Source organism: Cebus imitator, unplaced genomic scaffold (genome assembly GCF_001604975.1).
Source record: "Cebus imitator isolate Cc_AM_T3 unplaced genomic scaffold, Cebus_imitator-1.0 Scaffold319, whole genome shotgun sequence".
Lineage (NCBI taxonomy): Eukaryota > Metazoa > Chordata > Mammalia > Primates > Cebidae > Cebus > Cebus imitator.
This window is the reverse complement of record NW_016107634.1, coordinates 1323221-1348425: the sequence shown is the minus strand read 5'-3', so window position 1 is coordinate 1348425 and position 25205 is coordinate 1323221. Positions and strand designations below refer to the sequence as shown.

The 25205-nt window shown below is 37.3% G+C and overlaps 1 protein-coding gene across 2 annotated transcripts in view; it reads right to left on the bottom strand.

Moving 5' to 3' along the window:
• The window catches only part of DGKI (diacylglycerol kinase iota), a 450254-nt gene that overhangs the window by 28163 nt on the left and 396886 nt on the right, over positions 1 to 25205 (bottom strand). For both annotated transcript variants that reach the window (XM_037729856.1, XM_017504298.2), the window contains one exon: positions 20384 to 20409. In XM_037729856.1, the coding sequence (XP_037585784.1) occupies positions 20384 to 20409 (26 nt within the window). The remainder of the gene's footprint in view (positions 1 to 20383; positions 20410 to 25205) is intronic.

The following is a 25205-nucleotide window of genomic DNA, read 5'->3' as shown; positions in this document are numbered from 1 at the left end:
AACACGGGTGTTTAAGATTTCCTCCACATAAAAAGGGCCTGAATCTATTATTATTCAACTCCAGATCATAACCTTCTGAAGGATTGAGCTTAAAAACAAATAATGAGTTGTTATGATTACAATATTTATTCTTCATAATTTCTTGAGCTCGGAGCTTGTCTTCTTGCCTTTCTCAAAACTCCTTCAAACTAAGGAAACGATGCTCCAAAATTCAAAGAAGCAAGGACAGCCAAGTTGTTAATGGACATAAAAGTTGTTAAGTATATGAATAAGTTTCTTGGAAAATTAAATCACAGAAACTTATGAAGACAGGAATGTAAGGGGGTAGAGAACTGAGAAATTGGTCACTTTTACAGGTTAGAAGTTGAATCGTTACTCCATAAGAAATGGTTTGGTTTTTACTTCTGTGCCGCATCTTCAAATAAATTGTTGTTGAGTACACATACCAAGACAGAAAGCTGGAACTGAGAAGTCAAGACTTCGAGGAAGGAACTGGCCTCTTCCTTCCCACAGCCTCTCTCATATGCTCCTGTGAGTCTGGATGTGCTCAGACATTCACGTGCGGAAAGAAGAGATGGCTTCTATCGTGTGGAATCGGGAAAGGGAGAAGACAGTTGTTGTGATTTGAATGTTTGTATCCTTCCAATATTCATGTTGAAACTTAATCCTCATTGTGGTATTAAGCGGTGGGGCCTTTTAGGAAATGATTAAGTCACGAAGGTTCCACCTTGATGAAGGATATCAACGCCCTTCTAAAAAAGCCATTAGAGAGCTGCCTGGCCTTTCCATGTCTTCCGCCATGTGAGGACACAGTCTTCATTTCTTTTTGCTTTCCCATTATGTGAGGATGCAGCAAGAGGTTGCCATCTCTGAAGCAGAGAGAAATTTGCCAGCACATTGATCTTGGTCTTCCCAGAAACCAGAACCATGAGAAATAAATTTCTGTTATTTACACATGATCCAGTCTAAGATATTTTGTCCTAGCAGCAGAAACAGACTAAGACGCTCATCTGCTCCCACCATGTGAGGACCATAAGAAGGCGGTAAGAAGGCAGCAATGTACAAAACAAACTTTATCATGGAGCTTACATTTTGGCAAGAAGTACAAAACAAAATCTGGCTTACTATTAGGAAGGCATATACCATAATTGAGTCCACATTCAGACTGCCTGGGTTTAAGTCCTGTGAGTGCCACTAACTGCTACGACTTCGGGCAAGTTAATTTACCAAGCTCCAATTCTATCCATGGAAAAATGAAAAGCAGTTCTTTTCAGGCTCTGCTTTGCAAATAAGCTCAAGGCACAGAGAATCTAACCGTCATGGTACCTGGTCATCTGCAGAGAGCAGCAGGGAGTACTGATGTTTTTAGCCCCATCACACAGAAAAAGATTATTTTAGACTAAGGTAGAATTTGGCATGTGACTACTTTTGAAGGGATGGCTTAAGGTTGTAATTATTGCTGTGCAGAAGAAAATATTGGGGAATACAAAGTATGCAGAACTTGGCAAAGTCATATATATGTTTGTGATTCTCAATGAAGCAACTGAAATAATGACATTGTTACATACAAAATAGAATCACAACTCTGCGTGTGCAGCCCAGTGGTAGAGCATTTGACTGCAAAATAGAATCACAACTCTGAGCACTTATATCTATTTTTTAAGTTTAATCGTTCATTTTTTTTTAGTTTTAAAAATAATATCCTATTACCAAATTGTTTGTTGCCCGCCCATAATAGCAGTCATCTAACTCTTTTTTTCCAAAATCATAGAAGAAAAAAATAAAAGTAAATATAAAAAAACTGCTAAACAAAGAATAGCTTGTAGAGATGTAGGGAAAAACATCAGTTGATTCATTGAGAATCATAAATATACCTAGCTTTGCCAGGTTCTGTGAACTTTTACTCCTAAATATTTTCATGTGCAAAGCAAGAGTCACAACCCTAAACTATTTCTTGAAAAGTAGTAATACTCTACCATCAAGAGCTGTATTTGGTCTTAGTCTAACCTTTCATTTCATAGATGAGTAAATTAGGGCTTGAGATCTGAACTGACCTTTGCAGGAACACACAGATTAATTAGCAGTCCAGTTGAAAGACAAAGGACCCTTGTTTCATTTACTTGCTGCCTCCCTTCCCCAGGTCTGAGTTTCTTCCACCATATGATGCTGTTTTTCATGTGTTTAACTTGGAGCAGCATAGCCGAAAATGAAAATAATAACCCCCAGGAAAAGTTTCATGAATGCATGACATACAAAATGAAGTTAAAGTAAATTTAGTTTTAAGTCCCAACTTTTTGTGTATGCCGACAGAGACACAATCCATGGCAAATGCTACACATATAAGTCTCTTGATCGGATCATACTGGAGTCTTCATAGTTTGCCTTTATTCAATCCATTACTTCTTGCATGGCTACCAGATAGCTTACACCATAGCTGCCCAAATAGCTCACTCTCCGAGATACGTATTTCTGCATAGCTTTTCCTGTATTTACCTTATCAAAAACATCCTGTCCAATTTTTCTACCTTGTGAGCAGCCAGCCATGGTACATGAGCAACAAACTGTGAAGGCTTAGCTCACAAAAATGAAATTTAGTATAATCGTCAAACATAGCAAAGGTAATCTAACACACTGGTATGGACGACCACGGCAGATTATGCTAATGAGGCATAAATGGGAAGCAGCTCAAGAAAAATGACTGTAATTAATATTATTCTACATAGCCATACCAGATAAGCCCAAGTTGAGGTGAAGAAAAGAAGGAATTACATATATTTCTAAAGACCTCTGCATTTTAATCTAGACCTAGAGGACTTTTTCACAACCAGTAAAAAGATATGTGACAAATTATTTGTTATAATAAAAGTTAAAGTACTGAAGGTTTTTAAATAACATATTAGAACAGATTTAAGATTATTCTTCTAATGACACGCAGCTCTGTCAACTATCAATTATCACATAGCAAAATACATGGCTTAAAACCCAATTATTTCTTTTGCTGAAAAATCTGCATTTGGGGCAGGGTTCTGCAGCGACAGGTTGTCTTTGTTATACCTGGCAGCAGTTGGAGCTGCTCCACTAAGAGCTGAAAGATCCACTTTCAATATGATGAGACACATGGCTAGTAACTGGGTACTGGCTTCAGCTGGGTGCCTTGGTTCCTCTCATGTGGGATTCCTGGGCTTCCCATGTGCTGCCTGGTTTTCCTCATAAGATGCTAGCTGGGTTCCAAACGCATCCATCCCAAGAGAGCCCAGTGATTAACTCACCTTGCCTTGGAAATCCCAAGGTATTATTCCTGCTGAAGTCCCACATTTGCCCATATTCAAGGAGAGAGAGAGCATAGGCCTCCCATTTCAATGGAAAGAGCATCAGAGTCACATTTCAAGATGAGTGTGTAGAAGGGAGAAAATGCCATGGCTATTTTTAAGAAGTACAAACTGTCACAGCACACACTTGAATTGTGATGTGCTTTGAGTTGGAGGGCTAGTGTTGACTTGTTAGTGCTGGGGAAGGGATATGACCAACAGTCTTGTTACCTGTGTCACTTATGGGAATATATTATGCATACAATGTCATCTGGTTTGTGTCATGAGTATCTTGGCAGAAAAATTAAAAAGGCTGAAAACTGTTCTTCTGGAGGAACAGCTTTTTGGAGCAGAAAGAAAAAAGAAGCAGGGGGAAGTCTAGGCAGACAACTAGTGCTTGTTGGATTGAATTACAAATTCTGTCTTAGGCGAGTCTGTCCCTAATCTCTCATTAATAATCAGATATGCCTAGGTGTGGTGGCTCACGCCTGTAATCCCAGTACTGTGGGAGGCCAAGGCAGGTGGATCACCTGAAGTCAGGAGTTCGAGACCAGCCCGGCCAACATGGTACAACCCCATCTCTGAGAAAAATAGAAAAATTAGCTGGGCATGATGGCATGTGCCTATAGTCCCAGCTACTCAGGAGGCTGAGACAGAAGAACTGCTTCAAAAAGAGAGGGGGAGGTTGAAGTGAGCCGAGATCATGCCACTACACTCCAGTCTGGGCAACAGAGCAAGACTCGGTCTCAAAAAACAAAAAAAAAGTAAAAGGAAAAAAATCAGATGTGAAAGAAGAGACTCTTCCAATCTCCTCCCCTTTTTCCTCCTTCAGTCAAACACTCACTGAATTCTAGGTTTACACCCCTCACACTCTACCTACCAGCTACTCCTCCATTGCTGAAACATGGTACAGAGCACACATCTCACATGGCTACCTTCTCATCTTCCCTGGGGTTAATCCATCAGTGGCATCAAAAGGCCACTGAATACTACAGTGGCCTTATATTCAAACACCACCTGTGCCAAATCCACCTTACAGTGTGTAACCATAGATAGGAGACATAAATAGGTTTTGTTTCTCTCTAATGACAAGAGTTAATCCCCAAATTCAATTAGTTCCTGCTAATTAAATGCATGAATATATATGGGTTCTTTCCATCTGCTGTAGCAATCCTTTTGAAGCTCCTATTAGCATGGAAGAGATTCCTGTTTGGAAAAAAAACAAACAGCTTCCATCTAGTGTTCCCTCCTGGCAGAAAACCTCTACCTTGCTGCCAGAGGACCAGGATGTGCTCCCTTCAAAAGCAGTCAGTTCCACTTCTTTTCTTCACCACTGGAATTGGCTATAAACAGCACAGGGACCAGATGTCTCTCCAAAGCATCCCATTTGCTTATCTGTTGTTGTGAAATTGTTTAATTGTTTCACATATCTAAGTTCTACTTCTGCAATTAAGTCATAAGCATGAGGACATTTTTTTCTCTTTGTTTTATCCATACTATATCTTTTCAATACATTTGAAACTCTGGATTGAGGAAGGCATTCTAGGGAGTGAAAGAAAGCTCACTTTACTGACCCCTGCTACATCTTGCAATCAATTTTGAAGTCACAAATATCTTCACATCTCTTTGCGAATTTCATGGTGTTTATTAGGCTCATCTACAAACACAGCAAAACAGCACTACAACTACCTCATTAGATCAGCAATGTTTATGAGTCAAATCAGAGGTAAATATCAGCAACGACACTTGTTACTTCCTGAAACATTGACAGTAAGCCTTAGATCAGTGCTAAAGCAAACCTCATGGGTGAATTAATTTTATTTAAGCACTGGGTTATTGAAAACAAGCTCATGGGTTACAGGGCCAATGGGCTCACACTCTTCCAGAATCACAGCATGTCACTTTCAGCCCACTGTGTAACATATGTGCTGCCAGTCACAAAGGACCAGTAGAGGGTCTTAAAATACCTTCTTGAAAAATCTCTATAACTCAATATTAATGATTTCTCTTGCAATAAATTAATACCATCACCTTAGGATATAATGGGAAAACATATTTTTATATAGTACCACCATCTAATGTAATATACAGCTATCTCCTTAAAACCAGAAAAATATAAATTCATTTCAACACCAATATTATAGAATCCTATTAACTATTTTGTTTGGTAAACATTAAGCTTGCATAAAAATCCAGAGAGGAGTTTTCATATATGTAAAGTATTTTAATCATGAACCTAAAATAATTACAGTACACAGTATCACTCTTTCCCCATTCTTAATGTCTGAATGAAGTAATAATGTGTGTTGGAAACTGATGCAGCAATGCAAGAGTTTTGTTTTTTTTTTTTTTTTTTTTTTTTTTTTTTTTTTTTTTTTTTTTTTTTTTTTTTTTTTTTTAATTCTAGTACTTTGAAGGTCCTTCATCCCTACAATGTTGAAAGAGTTTAATTTAGATTGCCTAACTTTGTTTAGTTTTACATTTCTGGCATTTGAATGATAAAGCTATAATCCTGAGAGGATAAGAGAAATGGAAAAACTAATAAACAAAGTCCCTATTATCCCCACAGATGAGAGGAAGGTGCCACGGAAAAGAGAAGTGCTGCTGGCCTGTAGCTCCTGAGACTTTACAGAGAAGCACAGAGATAGCTTCAGATACCCCTTCCTTCAACATCAGGCAGGCATTCTTCCTGCGATCAGCTTCCCTGAATTCACTGGATGTGTTTTGGCAGTGTCCTTCAAGACCTCTGAAAGGAACTTAGGATGAACAAGTGCACTCATATTTCACTCAGTGATATCTATAAGCTGGTCTGATGTGGCCTGAGAGTAATGGATGGTTACTGGTTTTAGCCAAACAACAAGACTGCATGGAAAATGGTGTTTAAGGTCAGAAGCCAAGTACAGTTGAGTACGTAGCAAAGCTTAGAAAGATTATAAGCTTCTAAGTCATACAGTGATCAGGATGCCCATTAAATTTCTTCTCAGTGCCTAGCAGCAAACTGACCACTCCGTAAGACAAAGGTCTTTTAAACTGAAAAGAGGAATAGCTAAACACCCCTCACTGGCACAAAAGTAAAGTCAAGAAGGAGTTAATTTAGCAAAGGTCAATGTTCAGAGACATACCAGCAAAATGCACATACAGCAAAAGTATACAACTAAAAAATAAATACAATTTGAAAAGTATATATATTATTGGCATTTGTAATCAGGTTAAAACACTAATTTTGAATCTACCCCATATAAGCATGACAGAGAGTACTTGGAAGAATAGAAAACTTAAGCATTTTATTTCAGAAAAGAAAAACAAATCTTAACTTTAGCTATATTATGCTAAATTCATTAAACAATATCGTGTCTTAGAAGAAAGATTATTATGTAAATTTTTACTTCTGAAGCATGCCCAAGACAGAAAATATTAATTTAAAATAGAATAGGCTTCAGTGTATCAGTAAGTCTTCAATGACATTTATTAATGATCATACTTTATTGTCGTCCAGTTGATGGGAAAGGAAATAAAGACTAAACCTTCATTCTTCATAGGAACTCATATATTCTCAAGAAAAAAAATGTAGAAACTTAATACATATATATTTAAACACCTAAATGAATGTAGTCCTGATTGATAAAGAAATAGAGTGATGTAGAGAATCATTTCCTAGAGAAGGAATAAGAAATTTTCCAAAAAGGAAGTTTTGCTTTGGCAGAAAAGACGGGGGTAGAGATATCTGTAGAGAATAAGCAGCTTAGCAGAATGAAGGAAGAAATGAGAATCATTTCCATTTGATAACAGAAACCTCTGAAATGGGCAGGGAGGAAGGAGTCAGGAACAGGGTGAAAAGGAGATGCTGAGAGAATCCCATTCAGGACTCAGAGGTAGTGTGAGGCCAGACTCTGCCTCCGCTCCCCTACCTCCCATCCCAGAACATCAAGGAGAATCACTTGGAGACTTCATTCAGACTGTATCCTCATACAAGTCTACCACCTTCTTCCCCAAAGAGAACTAGGAGTTGAAAATAAATTGGAGAAAGACAGCTGGGAAATCAGATGCTTGAAGAATGCTTTTGGGTAGGCCATGCTTTGTGAGAATGGGAAAAAGCCCACAGGATAGTTAAGGGAGACAGGGTGACTAGAGAGGCACACAGTCAGAGAAACACAGCAAACAGTTAACAGTAACAGTCATGGTTTAAATGACTTTCTTTCGGTCTAATAAAACACCACTCTTTATTTTTTTTCAATGGCTGAAACAATTGTCTTCACCTGTGAGAGTAATAGAATGGAAATATCACCAGACAAGGAAAACTGAGTGGATTCTGGCGGATTTCAAATTCCCTTTCCAATAATCACTGGGACTTTGCATTGTCAGGAGAAAAGCTGGAACCTGCATTGTTAAATAGTATTTTATTCCCTTGCCAAAGAACATAGAAGCTGCCTGCCTGCAGTATTTATAGACTTGCAAAGTGGATTTTAGTGTTTTTCAAGAAGTGGGTCTGTGGCAAGGTGTGGCAACAGGAACCCCATTTGTCACCCCAAACAGAAACAGTATACTGGAATTCATAAGCAGAAATGTATACAGGAACTCCTTAGAGAACAGGACACAAATATCTCCAAAATACTTTCCAAAAATTAAAGGTGGTATTTTTAATTTTTCTACCTGTGTTTCATTGTTCAGTGTTCTCTCCTGGCTCAGAGGCCTGTAAGTGTCTGGAGCAGTAGAGGCCTTAGAAAGCAGCCAAGCACAGCCCACTCCATGGAGAAACCCAGGCCAGGAGCAAGCGACTCCAAACCGTGGCTTTTGGAATTGCCAACCCTACCACCATGCTAAAGTGACAGTTACTCAGAATGATACAAATTGACATGGTTTCGATCTGCGTCCCCACCAAATCTCATGTTGAATTGTAATCCCCAATGTTGGAGAAGGAGTCTGATGGGAGGTGACTGGATCATGGGTGTGGATTTCCCCCTTGGTGTTCTCATGATGGTGCGTTTTCATGAGACCTGGTTGTTTAAAAGTGTGTGGCACCTCCCCTTTTGCTTTCTCCTTCTCCTGCTCCAGCCATGTAGGATGTGCCCGCTTCCCCTTCGCCTTCTGCCATGATTGTAAGTTTCCTGAGGCCTCCCTGTCCATGAGCCCTGTACAGCCTGTGAAACCATGAGTCAATGAAACCTCTTTTCTTTATAAATTACGCAGTCTCAGGTAGTTCTTTATAGCAATGTGAGAATGGCCTAATATACAAGTCATTCTCTGTCCATTGGGCTGTAACCCACAGGAAATGTGTATTTCAAGTAATCCTAGAAAACTATAGACTTTAATCATCCCAAAAACCCATGCAAATGAGACATATGAGGTCTATTTATTTAAAAAAATCTATATGTCCATTTTGGCTAGCTGACATTGATGGTTGCTGTCACTCTTTCCTGCACATTTTCTCTCCTACTGTCTCTTTCCTTCACTGATGTTTATAAGCAAACTGTGTGCTAGGTCTTTGCCTATATTACCTAATTTAATGCTTACAATAAGCCTATTAGATATGTAATCTTATTGTCATCCTCATTTACAGGATGAAAAAATTGAGGTTTAGTGACATTAAGTAATTTGCTCAAGACCACATGGCTAACATGGAATAAAAGCAGGATGTAGACCCAGGGTGTGAAATATTTATGACACATGAGAAAGCCTGTCTCTTTAGCAGGGTACTACACTGCCTCCTTATCTGGCTACACAGACTTTCAAACAATACTATGGGGTCATTAGGTGGTACTACCCGGACCTTCCTTCTAAAGATTTCCCTGGTCAGGCCAAAGGTATGTAGTTTTAGTGATCTCCATATCCCATACTTTTCTGGCTCGGATGAGGGAGGGCGTAGAAAATCAAGTTGCCCTGCTAGGTAAAGGAAAGGCTTCAGCAGCCAACTTCTTATAAATATTATGTAAAGTTGTGCTGGCTGGGGAATGGATGTTACAGGATGCTGAGAAAGTCACACCCTAAGATTAGGGCACCCACAATGAACCCAGAAATTCAGGATTGACATAACAAGTCTGGCAAAACTTGTTATGTCCTTAGTTCCTAGTGTAACTAAGGAAACACTTAGTTGACTTAATTAGCTTGTAAGAAGGCTGGACTGGTGAATATTTTAACAGCTCTATCCAGGACAGTCCAGGCCTAAGTAGCTATAATTGACAGGTTGGACAAACAAAAATACAAACAAAAAATGCATTCAAAGTACTAGAGCACACAGATTAAAGTAACATATTTAAGACTAACCTTCTAAGAACCAACTGAAGAAGTGACAACACATTCTAACATTTTGCAACTGGTAATCATGATAAGGTATGTTTAGGGTAAGTCCGTAATTTAGGGAAACCAGTCACCAGTCAGTTGTTTGCAAGAGGCAACCAAAATGATAAAACAAGCTATAGGTAGAGGAGAAGACTTTTGATTAAGTATTAGGATTTCTAGTCAAATTAAAAACAAATGTAGTAACAATATCCTCACAGGAGAATTGTATTACAATAACTTTCAGTGTACCAACCCAGCCTCTTGGTTACACTGGGTGTTGGTATAACCCATATCATATAATTTCATACAGCAGAAATCTTAAACACAGGAAATTTTAACAATAGGTACAATTCAGTTTTTTTATTCTGCCATCATAGAATACTACTCAAAGACCAGAGTCAGCGATTTCTCAATTCCTAAATACTGTATAGCTTCATTTGTTGCCAGACACATCACCTTGTCTGATGGCCACTTCTCATCCTTCCACTTAAAAGTAAACTAGTGGTCAAGTGTGGTGGCTCATGCCTTTAACGCCAGCACTTTGGGAGGCCAAGGCAGGTGGATTAAATGAGGTCAGGAGTTTGAGACCAGACTGGCCAACATGGTGAAACCCTATCTCTAGTAAAAATACAAAAAATAGCCAGGTGTGGTGGCACATGCCTGTAATTCCAGTTGCTCAGTAAGCTTAGGCAGGAGAATTGCTTGAACCTGGGAGGCAGAGATTGCAGTGAGCTGAGATCAGGCCACTGCCCTCTAGCTTGGGTGGCACAGTGAAACTCCATCTCAAAATAAAAGTAAACTAGGACATCAGCTTTCTTCCTTTTTCTAACTCCTTTTGTTTTTCCTGTTAGTTTTTTCTTTTACGATGTGTTAATATTTTAACTTAAATATTCTATAACCCCAAAAGAAATCCAACGCAATGTTGTAGGTAAATTTTAATAAAGAATATTCTCTCAGCTGTGCGAAGTGGCTCACACCTGTAATCTCAGCACTTTGGGAGGCTGAGGCAGACAGATCATCTGAAGTAAGGAGTTCGAGACCATCCTGACCAACATGGTGAAACCCCATCTCTGCTAAAAAGACAAAAAATTAGCAGGGTATTGTGGGGCATGCCTTAATCTCAGCTACTTAGGAGGCTGAGACAGGAGAATCGCTTGAACTGGGGAGGCAGAGGTTGCATTGAGCCGAGATCGCACCACTGCACTCCAACCTGGGCAACAAAAGCAAAAGTCCATCTCAAAAAAAAAAAAAAATCATCTCCTCCACCCACTTACAATCAACCTTCAAAAGATAACTAGATAATTATCACCAACAAAGCATACCAAAGAAGCCAAAAGAATCAAAAGGATTAAATGATTACAATCAAGTGAGATTTAGTAAAGGGACATGACAGATAATAGCAGCATCAGGACACATAGAAAGTAATATAACCAGATTTTGGAAAGCCCAGGGAGTTTTGTTTTCTTTTTAATCAACAGTGAATTATCTGTTTTCCTAAGATTTATAAAAGAAGACTAAGAAAAATTATGCTACCATTTTTATTCTTTTGCTTTCAAAACACAGTCTTTAAGGAACACCCTGTGAGACCACCACAAAAGGCCATCTTTCCAACACATTAGTAATTGAATCTCTTTGGAAAAAGACCAGGAGTGACCTATCTTCTACAACAGGGAACAATATTAATGAGGCTGCAATGGGATTCAAAGATGTGTAATGAAAGTTTCTGTTTGCCAACACCACATACTGCAGCAAATTTAACAGTAAGACTTGTACAGAAAGAATCAGCTCTGTGCCAGGGCACAGCACAGAATAGGGCAATGTCTCTATTCATTGAGTTTACAGTCAAATAAGAAGAGCAACACTACCCATGAGGAAAGAAAATTGGAATACACTCAAAAAAAAAAAAGTAAGTGAATAAGGAAGGAGAAGTCATAGGCATTAAAGTTGTCAGGAAAATTCATTGTTTGTCCTTAGCATCTATGGAGGTGGTTCTAACACACAGAAGTTAATGAGCATTGAGGTGAGACCTGAATATAGGACAACAAAGGTGTCTGCCAGAGACATGGTAGGAGGTGACAGAAACCTTAGGGCTGAATAAAGGCAAGGGAGGCGAGGTCTAGAGAGGGCCCCTCAAGCAGAATAGAAATAATTCTCCAAAGCAACATGAACTAAACCAGGATGAGAAACAGCCCCAAAAATGAGCCCTAAATGTTAGAATCTAATTAGAAAGCCAAGGGGAGATTCTATAGGAAAAAATCTGATATGGGGCAAGAAAACAGCACTCTAGCAACTTTACATTAATGATAGCTCAAAGTCATTGCAAAGTGACATACTGTGATGGACAATATAGGAAGCTCTTCCTAGCAATGCAATTAAAGATCTGCACGTATTTCCATCTATAACATCAGTCAAGTTTACTTCTTTGAGATGGAGTCTTGCTCTATTGCCCAGGCTGGAGTGTAGTGGCACAATCTCAGTTCACTGCAGCCTCTGCCTCCTGGGTTCGAACAATTCTCTTGCCTCAGCCTCCCAAGTAGCTGGGATTACAGGCATGTACCACCACGCCAGGCTAATTTTTGTATTTTTAGCACAGACAGGGTTTCCCCATGTTGGCCAGGCTTGGCTCAAACTCCTGACCTCAGGTGATCCGCCCACCTCGACCTCCCAAAGTGCTAGGGTTACAGGTGTGAGCCACAGCACCTGGCCAATATCTAACTCTCTTAATCTTTATTCACAGTTACCAGATGTAGGTGATGGGGAGGAAGGCAGCAAATCACACTGCCATGTGTGTTACTATGCAACAATTTTGCATGTTCTTCACATGTACCCCAAAACCTAAAATGCAATAAAATAAATAAATGGGGAAAAAAAAAAGACTTTGGCAGCTTCGAGAATTCCATGTGCTAGGCCATCATGGATAAGAGTGGTCTTCAGCACCTCTTGTAAAGCAGTATTAACGTCCATTATACCTCCAGCAGNAAAATGCAATAAAATAAATAAATGGGAAAAAAAAAAAAAGAAAAAAAAATCTTTATTCACAGTCATCATAGTCATAATAATTATCCTCCTATTTGTAATATCTCTTTAAGGAAATAGCTACCTTTTGAGAATTTTACCTTATAAAAAAATGAGTGTTATTGACAGGAAATTGGATCCCTATTTTCTTGATTATGAAGTGTGGGGCTACAAGAAGTGGATCCAAAATATATCTTTGAATTGTTTTTCTGTGCCAAGGGCTTTGCTTACTTACATGAATAAAAAATTCCCATCTTGAATAATCTATTTTTACCCAATAAAAAGACCTCATACAATTATGAGGTCTTTATTTAGCAAACAGAATCGTGATTTCCTATTACATGAGCAACGCTGTTGACAGATTTGACAGATAGTAGAGAGAAATGGTTGGGAAAAGGATTTGGATCCAGATCACCTGAGTTTACATCCTAGTTCTACCTTTTACTCCATAGGCATGTGGCCTTGGACAAGTCATTTAATCAGGTTGTGCCCTAGTGTTCTCATCTGTAAAATGAGAATAGTAGTAGTATATATAAGGTATTCCATAAATAGGTAACTCAAGTACTGTGCAAAGTCTTCCAGAGACTATAAAAAGAGGAAACCCTTCCTACTTCATTTTAAGCTATGACTGTCGTACGCATGCTGCATAATAGAAAGGAAAATTAAAGTCTAACCACACTTATGAACATGGATGTAAAGAGTGAAACAAAATATTAGCAAATCAAATCTATCAATGTATAAATGTGGTAAATATAATAACCAATTTAAGTTCTTCTCAGAAATATATTTTCTATTTAAAAATCAATTCGTAAAATGCACCATATTAACATACCAAAGGAAAAAATGTCATCTCTAAAGATGAATAAAAGAGTATTCAATAAAATTCAACATCTGTTGAATTTAATAAATTAGAGTGAAGGAAAATATCCTTAAAAGGAATATCCACAAAGCAAGTACTGCTACCTGTATCATGACCACCTGCCAGCAGTGAACTTCTTGTGGATGGCACCAACTTTGGGATCAGGAACAAGTCAATGATGCTCACTATGTCTATTACTAGTCAATACTGTACTGAAGGTTTTAACCAGTGCAGAAAGTGCCAGAAATACGTATAAAAAGCATAATGATTGTAAAAGGCAAACCAAAATTATTTGTATTTGTAGATGAGATTGCCTATATAGAATTCTCTTCCCACAAAAAGATCCTTCATATAAAATTTATGAATTTAAAACTTTAGCAGGAATCTTGATAAACAAGATTTTAAAATTCAACTGCATTTCAATATTCCAGCAAAGATCACTTAGAAAACACAATTTAAAAAATACAACATACAAATTGTCACTAAAAAATATAAAGTACCTAGGAATATACTTAACACAAAAAAAGACTAAACCCTTCATGAAGAAAATTATAAAACACTATTCATAGCCATTTTAAAGAGCCAATTGAATGTAAAAAGATGTGGTGTGGAATAGAAAGATGCATTATCATGAAATTATCAATTTTCTTTACACTAATTTATAGATTCATGCGATTTTCATAAAAGAATTCAACATACAACTTGAGAAGCTAATTTTATAATTTATATGAAACAGGAAAACCTCAGTTATCCCATGTCACTTCTGAAGAAAAAATTACAGGACATATCCTCTAATAGATATCAGGATTCATACCAAAGTTGTAACAACTAAAACAATAGGACAGGAATAGATATATTGATCAAAATTACAGAAAATAGAACCTAGAGACTCAGGTTTACAGGGTTTTCAAGTCAGTGAAAAAAACAAAGGATAATAAAATAGCTGGTTATGCATACAAACACAAACAAAATAAAATTTGACCTTTACCTCTTACAAAACCACAAAAATCAATTCTAAGTTATTAAGTATGAGAGAAAGCACTAAAAAAATTTTATGAGACAATATCTTTATGATTATACTTTGAAAGATTTCTTTAAAAATTATCAAAGGCATAAACCATAGAGAAAACCTTAATAATTTTACTATAGTAAAATAAAGAGTATCCATCTATTCATCAGATGACATCAAAAAGAGTTCAAAAAGATAAACCACAAACTGGAGAAAATTTGTAACATGCATAGTCAACAAAACAATTTTTACCTAGAACACATAAAAAAGTTCATAAATCATCAAGAAGAACACAAACAACCAGGTGGTAAAAAGTGAGTGAAATAAATAAAAGACCTTTCATAGAAGAGTAAACACAAATGGCCCATAAGTATATGAAAAGATGCTTGATCCAATGTGTAATCATTTATCACAAATTAAAATCACAATGAGATGCCATTTCATATTGCACAAGACTAACAAACATTTCCAAATCAGTTAATATCAAGTGTTGGCTAGGATGCAGGTCAATGGGACCTCTCATCCATTGAAGTTGTGAGTGTATGTTAATGTGATCACTTGCAAAACAATTTGTCATAATGCTGTAAGTTAAATGTGTGTATAATCTACCAACAAACTAAGCAATTCCCAGGTTTAAGTCCTAGAGAAATTCTTGCACATGGATACCAGAAAGAGTTACAAAAAAAGAGAATGTTCATAGTGATATTGTTTGCAATAGCAAAATAAAAACACAAGCAAAACCCCAAGAAACCTGTTATCTATGTAAACATTCATTAGCAGATTGGATATATAAATTGTTATATGTTCATACAATAGAGCACCTATACAACATGAGCTATTAATGAAATGAATATGGCACTCATCTATAAGGACGAATCACAAGAAATATCATTTTGAATAAAAGAAACAAATTACAACATGATTCAATTTGTAAAATTCAAAATAGGTAAAACTATATATACACACACAAATACACACATATAGGAATATATATATGAGTTATATATCCACATATACATTCATATATAAGATGTGCACATATGTAGTAAAACAATAAGAAGAAGTAAGGACATGATTATCAAAAAGAGAGAATAGTAATTATTCCTGAAGGAGAGGGAAGGGGACATAATTAGGAAAGTAAATTACATGAAGCTCCCAAATTCCTATAATGTTTTACTTCTTAGTCTGAGGGCCAAGGACACAGTAGTTCCCTTGCTCAATATTTAAATTGAGCAGATACATTTCATATATTTTATGAATAGTATCTGTTTCAGTAAGATACATGAAAGAAAAGTGAATTGATGAGGTATAGTCATTGATGCCTCAAAGATTTTGGGCCATGTCACAGTGTGATTCTTTGTATAACTGTTAATCCTTTCTCATGCTGCTAATAAAGATATACTCGAGACTGGGTACTTTCTAAAAGAAAGAGGTTTAATGGACTCCCAGTTCCACATGGCTGGGGAGGCCTCACAATCATGGTGGAGGACAAAGGCAGAACAAAGGGACGTCTTACGTGATGGCAGGCAAGAGAGCTTGTGCAGGAGAACTCCCATTTATGAAACCATCATATCTTATGAGACTTATTCACTATCATGAAAACAGTATGGGGGAAACTGCCCCACGATTCAATTCTCTCCATCTGGCCCCACCATTGACACATGGGGGTTATTACAGTTCAAGGTGAAATTTGGGTGAGGACACAGCCAAACCATATCAATAACCTACTGCAAAGTACAGCCGACTCCAAGCCTGGCAGTAGATTCATTCTTGAATGCTTTACACTAGTGACTGTAGTTGTGACAATTTTATTTCCAGATAGCCATTACTGCAATTCTTGTCCACTACGTTACTGTTGCAACAACAAAAGCTGCTTTAGAATGTGACAGCCATTGTTGACAACAGGTCTAGGAGGTAGGGCAGGAGTGGGATGCTTCCCTCGGATGTTCCAGGGGAGCATGGAGTACATCGTTGGCACTTTGTTTTGAGAGGCAACTAATGCCTTTTATTTTGTAAATGAATCGACATTAGGTGGAAGATGACCTGCCTTGAGTGTGCTGGCATAGGTAGCAGCAGTAAGGGTAGCATTCCAAGGAGCCTGTAAAATAAGCAAGCTAAGGTGACAGAAGACGAGTTCTCAGAGCCAGGGAAGCAGCCTGGGCCCAGGAGATGGCTCCAGGAGCAATTTAAATGATGAAGTGATAGGCATTCAATACAGAGGAAACACAGAGGACAGTGCAATCAATCACTGCCAAGCTTATCTTCTGACAAGGAGTAGGACTCCAGCTTCCAGATGTAACATTAAAACGTAATGTTTCCACTGGGGTTTAGCATGGCAGGTTTCCCTGAAGCTTCAGTTTCACTCGGTTAACTAATTATGAGAAAATGTGACATCGGTATTTACTTTTTCTACAGGGACAAATCATTGCCAGCAGGAGGAAGAAGTTGTTATTTTTGTTCTGCTTTGTTTTGTCATTAAAAAGAAATTACTTACACAGCAGTAAATATACTCTTGTTGGGGGGGAAGAATTATCTCCATAGTTCTATCCATTCAATCATGTCTTTGGTTTTCCAGGGACATAGAGGATAAAAGAGAGTTAAGAGCTTGGTAATCACACTGCCACGTGTGTACCTATGCAACAATTTTGCATGTTCTTCACATGTACCCCAAAACCTAAAATGCAATAAAATAAATAAATGGGGGGGGAAAAAGAGCTTGGTTGTTAGAATTGGGTCTGAAAATGAACTCTCTCACCTACTAGCTATCTGACCTTAAGCAAGTTATTTAAGCCATCTGAGAGTGCTTTTGCAACTGTGAAACTGGGAGCGATGCATCTACTACAGAGTTATTCGTGAAAGATGAAAGGACATAATGCAGTTGAGGCACTTGAGCACAGGGCTTCTGCATAATAAGCACTCAATACAATTTAGCCTTTATTCTTAGTGACCCTGATGCGCTATTATATAAATATAGAAACAGTTTATGTGTCGTTTAGACCTTGTGTTGCCAATTCTATATGACCACACATCTAATCATCAACTGAGCCTATACTCTGGCACTGTAAGCTAAATGGTGTATTAAACATTTTATTCCTCCTCACCCTGATGTAATGAAAGGTTTCCAGAGAAAATTTAATGATAATGAAAGAAACAGTTATTCTCTCCCATCTGCTTTTAACTTTTCAAGGGCGGATCATAATCCCAAGCAAATATCACAGATAAACTTGTGCTTCCTCTTCTACTGTCTGGATGCTAGAGAAATACTATGTTTGGGGTGCTTTTAACAAATTAGAAAGTGATTTTACAAATGACTTCTCAATTGAACTTGCTACAATCCCATGAGGTAAGCAGTTTATGATTAGCCCCATTTTACAGATAAGGAAAACAAAACAAACAAGATAAGCTAAATGACAAAGCCACTGTATTTAAGCACTCTATGAAAGAGTACCATGGGAATGAAAAATGCCAGGATCACTGGACAATGAAAAAATAGACTTTTCCAAGAATAAATTCTTGCCTTAGAGAGAGCCAAAGTGACTAGTTATTACAGAGCAAGGACTATTTGTGGAAAGCAAACAAAAAAGAAAATCAAGAGACATAGGGTTTTATATTCTGATTTCACAATCCATTTGTCCAATGTGCCTTAAATTTTCTACCAATAAATTTGAGGAAAAAAAATTGCTACTTCTCACCTCTCTTACAAGTGTATTTCAATGCCATTACTGTATACAAATAATATGTAAGATTGATACTATGGCATTCAAGAGGTTTTATACTAGCCATATACATGGGAACTCTTAAAAATGTATAAACAGAAGAAAATATATTTTGAGTGGTAGATAGAAAATCCTGGCAATAAAGAAAAAAGATATTTTTTTCAAGAATATAAGGTCTAGAAAATTATGAACAATTAGATAAGATAGATAAATCATCACTATAATTTTGCATTATGTACTTGAACTATTTTTGGAAGTTACAGAAACAAACTATGAGAGGTATGAACATGTAATAAATTTTTTGAAGCCATGAAATTATAATATCCCACTAATTTCGATAATGTTTCTTCAACTAATCACATATAAGGTTCTCAAAATAATCAATTCTGAAGTGCTCTTAACACCAAGCAAGTCTTTCTGGCAGTAGTGATCTTTTAGGACTTCAAAGGACCCTGACATATGCCCCCTGTGATTGCATAACCAATTAAGAAGTTCTAGTGGACTATAACTTGTCATTTACAAGTCTCCCTCATCCACCATTTTTGTTTGAATGGGGGATAAATTATTTAGATAGGAAGGCAAAGACAATCAAAAGTCATTAAGGGGAATCCGAGTTCAAAATAAAAACCAAGCACAAGCTTCTAGTTGATAATGTGAACATGGAAGTGCCAAGGGCCTATATAAATGTGCAAACACCTAGTCATACCAACAGCAATCAGCAAAATAGTACATAAGAGCAGGTTACCATTAGGTGGTCGATTGACTAATTCTGATGCAATGGGCCTGAACATAATTTTCCCTATGATTCTTCATAGAAAATAATACAACTTCATACCAGTATTGAGTCAGATTTCACAATGTGGCGGTAGAAGAGGCCTGCCTAAAACTCCTCCCTTTTCTGAACTCATTCATTTAATAAACACTTTTTCATTGTTTGCTATTTGTTGGAAACTATATCAAAGCACTCATAGTCTATTAGGGAAAACAGGTAAATAAAGCATGAAATTTGCACATTAAACCCTAGAATGTAAAAAATACTTGGCACAATGATAAGCGGATCAGCAAGCCCTCACAGAGGATGAGGTGAGGTGCATAGAAACTGTTTATATGGCAAAAGAGAGAAAGATATGCTCTCTCTTATATGTCAGAGAGAACAGTATGAATAAAAGCAGGGAGGTGCGATAAAGATGGTGAGCTCCAGAAATTAGATGTAGAATTAGAGGTAGTGCCACACAGCTGGAATATAGATCCTGGGTAGGAGAAGGAAAAAGATGGTAAATGAAACTATAAGCAGTGGAGGAAGACAAAGACTCCATCATTTAGTGCTTACTAGTCCATGTTAAAATACAATATTGGAAAGCTGAACACAATTATTGGTCTGCTGGAAAGATTTCATTCCAGAGGCAATAGGGGTAGATTTTTACTATAGAATAATCATTTTGGTGCTAGCTGGGTACTCACTGAACTAGGGAAAAGAAAATCTAGAGGTATGGATACCAATTATGGGAGAATTTCAAAAGTCCAAGGAAGATACAAAGGGGTCCCAAACCAAAGTTTCATATAGCATATTTATAAAACATAATTATGTATAATAACTGACTCATTGTAGCCACTTAATAAACATTTTTGTGACTGACTGGATAAATGAACAATTCCAAAGGTGATATGGAACAAAATTAGGTATTTTCTCTTTTGAGTGAAATAGCTATCTCTTAAAATGCAAACGACTCATCTCAACTAGGTAACAACAAATAGCACTTACTGCTTGACTTCCTTTCAGACTTAGAATGCTCCTTGCAAATGAGTGATTGGAACATGACGCCAATGTCCAATCTGGAATGGACGGTAAGGAATATCTACCATAAACTCCCATTTTAAAGACAAAAATCTGAGTCATAAAAGTTATAGGACTGGCCCAAAACCACAAAATGTTTCTGCTGATGGGACTGAAATCAGGCAGAATAAATTAAGGCTTTACAATATTTGTCAACCAAACTAGTTGGAAGAGATTTGAAAGGTATCGAATTCAGCTAGGGTGATTTAAGTTTTTAAAACTGTTTGACATTTCATGTTCAAAAACCACAAAGCAACATCTTAAGAGACATTTTCTTAAACAATTATTTGCTCTGACAATGAACTGCAAAGACCAGGGATCAAGTTTTAATTCTGATTTGGTATAAATCAGAAAAATGATTCTTACCATAATCTTCTGAAGAGACTGGTGACCTAAAAGGAAACAATAAGCATGATCAATATTTTATATGATAATTATGACAATCATCAAGAATAATTTCAAAGTAATTAAACCCTCAAATTCAATTAAATGGAAACTCAATATAGCAGACAGTGTAATTAATGTGTTGATTGCAATGGTATATTTCAATCCACAGCCCCCAACCTTTACCTGGATTGGTTGGATGTTACAGGTTACTAAAATGTCAGTCTATGCATGGTGCCCTAGGGCTGCAAAAACTTAGCTAAGTCTAGATTTACCACACAAAAAAGAGAACTCATAGAAATGTAATATAGATGAAATCCTCTGACGTGTGGTGCCCAAGAACAGGCATCCAGTGTAAATGCCAGGGATGTTAAAAAAAAAAAAAAAAAAGCACTAGCTAGATTGGGTATCTGTCAATACAAAGAGATCTACTTGAACGGTATAAATTGAGTCGGAGATAAAAGGAATAGCATGCATCCTTATCATTACTGGTTTTTGTTTCCACTCTTCATGGAATTTAACGTTTGAGTGAGCTGACCCTCTAATTGCAGCCCTATGTCTCAGAACCTGGAAGAAACAGGATGAGGCAAGAAGGCAACCACTGGGGTTCCACAGAACTTTTGGAAATCAACAACTTCTGCAAACTATATGTGAGTTCTACTCTAATTATGGTAATCAGATCTCAAATGAAAAATCATATCAACCCTAAAAGGCTTGCTTCCTCTCAGTTGACTACTAATGGCAATACTTTGAGCAATGTAGGCCTAAGCTTGGTGATGAATTCACCTCCAGCTTGAAGACTACAACTTTGACTCACACTTATTCTTTTCTGGGGAGAAAGAGAGACATATGATATTATACTCAGAGTTGTTGAAATTATGAAGGGAAAGGCAAGATATAACATACTTCCCCTATTTTGAAGGAGTCTTCTTCTCTGAATGATTGGCTCAATGAAGTCCATAGCAGAGAAATGACCAAAGATAAACTCAGGAGTTTGGCAATAAAGCTGCTAATTATTAGAACTAATATTTATGAGACATGAAGATAAATGTCAGGTCAACAATCATTATTCAGTCAATGCACAAATGGTTGAAGCTAATTTTTAGCTATTTTGGGATGCTTGATATGATTTTATTTACTGGTTAGTAATATTATTGTTTATTATGTGAGTGAACAGTAAAGTATAAAGACACAGTGGTAATGGAGAAAAAGCCAACCTCAATGAGTGGCAAAGTATCAATTTTATTTCAACTGAGCAAGCCTCTTAAAGTAGACTTTCGCATGAAAACCACAGAATCCCAAGATTTGGTGGAAAGGAAATTAGCTTCTGGGAGATTAACATGGGTAGTGGTGAGCGGAAACTACCACAATCCCTAAGTCAACGCTGCTCAAAAAACGCCACTTGGCCTCCCTGGGTAGGGCTGATTTATCCTCCTATTGGATTCCCTTCTTTTGTATTATCCACACACAGGCCTTTCTCACTGGGTTGGAACCCTCGTGAAACTAAGACTATATCTTGTTTAGAACAAGTGAGCCCTTAGTTAAAATTTGTTGAGTTGAATTAACCTCAGTCCCATCACGCTATTATTCAAACTGACACATTCTGGAGCTTCCCAAAAAGTCATCATGTTACTGTTAAACCATCTTTAAGGCAAGTTTGCCTACTCCTAGGCCAGCTGCAAGGAAAAGTCCTAGAGAATGTGCTTGAAGTTCTAATTGGTTATAATGTGGACATTCTCAGAGCCAAAGGACATCAAAAGTACCCAGAAGCAGAGACACCCATACTCTCCTTCAATAATTAGGAAAAACAAAGGAGGGAGGCAAGTATTGAATGAGAGGTGAAACGAAATTAGAAGCTGAATCTAAAAAACACATATATTTTAAAGAAGATGAGCTAATTCCTTCAGCTGCTCAGGTTATAAGAGTCAGCCACAAGGAAGTATCTTTCCTCCTGGTGTTTGCCAATGAGAAGTAAGTAAAAATGTGTCTTGGATTGTTTGCAATTAATTTGTCACAAAGCAAAATTCATGCCAAAGGACAACTGAATGTCTCAGGTGGAGAGCTTGTGAAGCAGGGTCTTTGCTGCCTTTCTGCAAAAGCAAAGCATTGATATTAAATTTGAAAAATTCCAGATGGCTCCGTTAGAGTCCCAAGGGGATGAATTCTGCAGTATGTCCAGGCAGTGGATAAAAAATATCAATTTCAGAGTGTTTTGTGAAAATTAGTCATGTTGAGTTTCCACGTTTAATGTCTCCCATATGCCTGGCTTTGTGGAATTTTAAGACATATGGAGTATTTCCATCTTCACTCAGTATTTCACCTTTCACTGAAACAAGTTACTGCATTGTACTACTGAGATGTGCACATCATCCATTATCGCTGGAAATGGGCATAAAGATTTCACTCATGGGTGGATCACCTGAGGTCAGGAGTTCAACACCACCCTGGCCAACATGGTGAAACTCTATCTCTACTGAAAATACAAAAATTAGCTGGGCTTGGTGGCAGGCGCCTGTAATCCCAGCTACTTGGGAGGCTGAGGCAGGAGAATCGCTTGAACCTGGAAGGCAGGGGTTACAGTGAGCTAAGGTCATGCCACTGCATTCCAGCCTGGGTAACAAGAGTAAAACTCTGTCTCAAAAAAAGAAAGAAAGAAAAAAGTTAGCTCAGAAAAGAAGAAATATTCTGAAATCAGCAATATAAGTAGTTATTTTAACAACAGAGGTTGAATCCCAGGAACAGATAATCTTAAACCTGACAATGAGGCATGCAGTGCAGGAAGGCTCCCTGGTTATTCTTTTCACCACACCTGAAAGACATGTGGTTTTATCCCAGACTGCTTATTTTTCCTCCATGTATACTTTATCTTGGAGCAAGCCTCTGCCCTTACAATGTAAACTATTACCAGCATTCTTACAGCTCTCCTCTTCATTTCTTTTCTGATCATGAGTGCTTTAGCTACAGAATATTTTATATTTGTTTCTGCTTTTATTTATTTTGATACTTTTTACATTTTGTTCAAATGTAACAAAATAAAACAAAACAAAAATTCAAGCCATGCATTGAAAAATATTTCTCCTATTAAGCCTAAATGATTATTATTCAGGTTCGAATCTCTCCATTCATGTTGATTCAATTTATTACTTGAGACCCTGTTGTTACCAGGCCATGTGCCAAGTGATGGAGACACAAAGAACAATTTCAGGGAACTCATAATCTAGTGAAAAAGAAAAATATGTAAACAAATGATTGATTATAATGTAAAAAATATATAATGATCAAAATATACGTGAAGTTAAAGAGGTAGCACAGAGGACAGAGAGATTGAATCGGTATGAAAAGTGTGAAAGAAAGCTTTGAGAAGCAAGAATCATCTGAACTGGGCCTGAAGAATAAAGAGGAGTTTATTAGGTAAGTAAGAAAGGAGAAGAACTCCAGGCAGAACAGCAATAGGCAAGTGAAAAGGAGTACAGACGTGAAATTGCATAGAATCCTATCAGATATACAAGTAACTCGGTATTGCTAGAATGTAAAGGGGGAATAAGAGCAAGGACTTGAGAAGTAAGTGGCAAGGGCCATTTCATACAGGGCATGTGGGGCCCCTGTGAAGTGCTTGCAATTTACCTTCTAAGCTAAATGGAGCAAGGTTGCAAGGCAGAGAAGTCACACAGTTTGGGCAGGCAGTTTGAGAGTGAACCATGAAAGAACAAGAAGATAAATTAAAGGCAGAGGTCAAGTTAAAGACTATGACTGAAAAACTTCCATGTTAGTAACACAGAAAAAAATTTCTCTGCTCTTCAATCTTTTTGAAACCCATGGAAAATGACAGGGAAGATGAGAAACAGTAAAGGAAATACCCTCTTTGACTAAACTAGATATTTATAAGTCCAAACCATCATACATGAAGAAGAGCTACCAAGTACAGTAAAAATAGGGCTAAGCTTTAGGGAAACAGAGAATTTTTATTTTAGTCAGCTAAAGAGATATAAACTATTTTATGCACAAGGAAACCTATGTCAGAAAGCCTTCCACTTTAAGCAAGGGTGTCCTGCTAGTCAGAAGTAAAACCAAACCTAGAAGAGAGGGCTGCTAAGAAAAAGCTTGAAGATAACAGAGAGAAAGTCAAACTTAGAGCAGCACACCAAATCACTAAGCCCAATCATCCATCCAAACCAGAAGCTCCAAACAAACAAACAAACAAAAAAACAAAAAAAAACCAACTCACCCAATGCAAATAGTACAAGTAATAATGGAAAAAGAAAAAGCATGACATCTATGCACAAATGCCAGAGGAGAAAACAAAACATAGGCAAAGAACACACTAAAAAGATGATGGATGAAGCAGATAAAAATTATTAATAAATCTCCATGAAATTTAGAAATGGATGGAAGGAAGGAAGGGGGGAAGGGGACAAGGGGACAAGTGGGTAGGAGAGAATGGAGGAAGGGAAGGAAGGAGGGGTAAACAGAGTGTCTGTGAAATGTAAACTTAAGAAGAAAAATGATCAAGAAATAATTACAGCGAGGTGAAAAGAGCAAAAGTCTGTCCAGGGCCTTTGAACTAGTTGTTATTAAAGAAACTGTGGCTTTTTTCCATTGTGATACCATTGCACTGGAAAAAGAAGATTAAGAGAAGACAAATAATAATTAAAAATATATTAAGATATGAAACATTGATGAAACAAATTGAAAAAGATACAAATAAATGGAAAGACAGCTCATGCTCATGAATTAAAATAATTAATATTGTTAAAATGTTCATAATATTTTAAGCAATCCTGGAGACGTAATTCCTATGAAAATA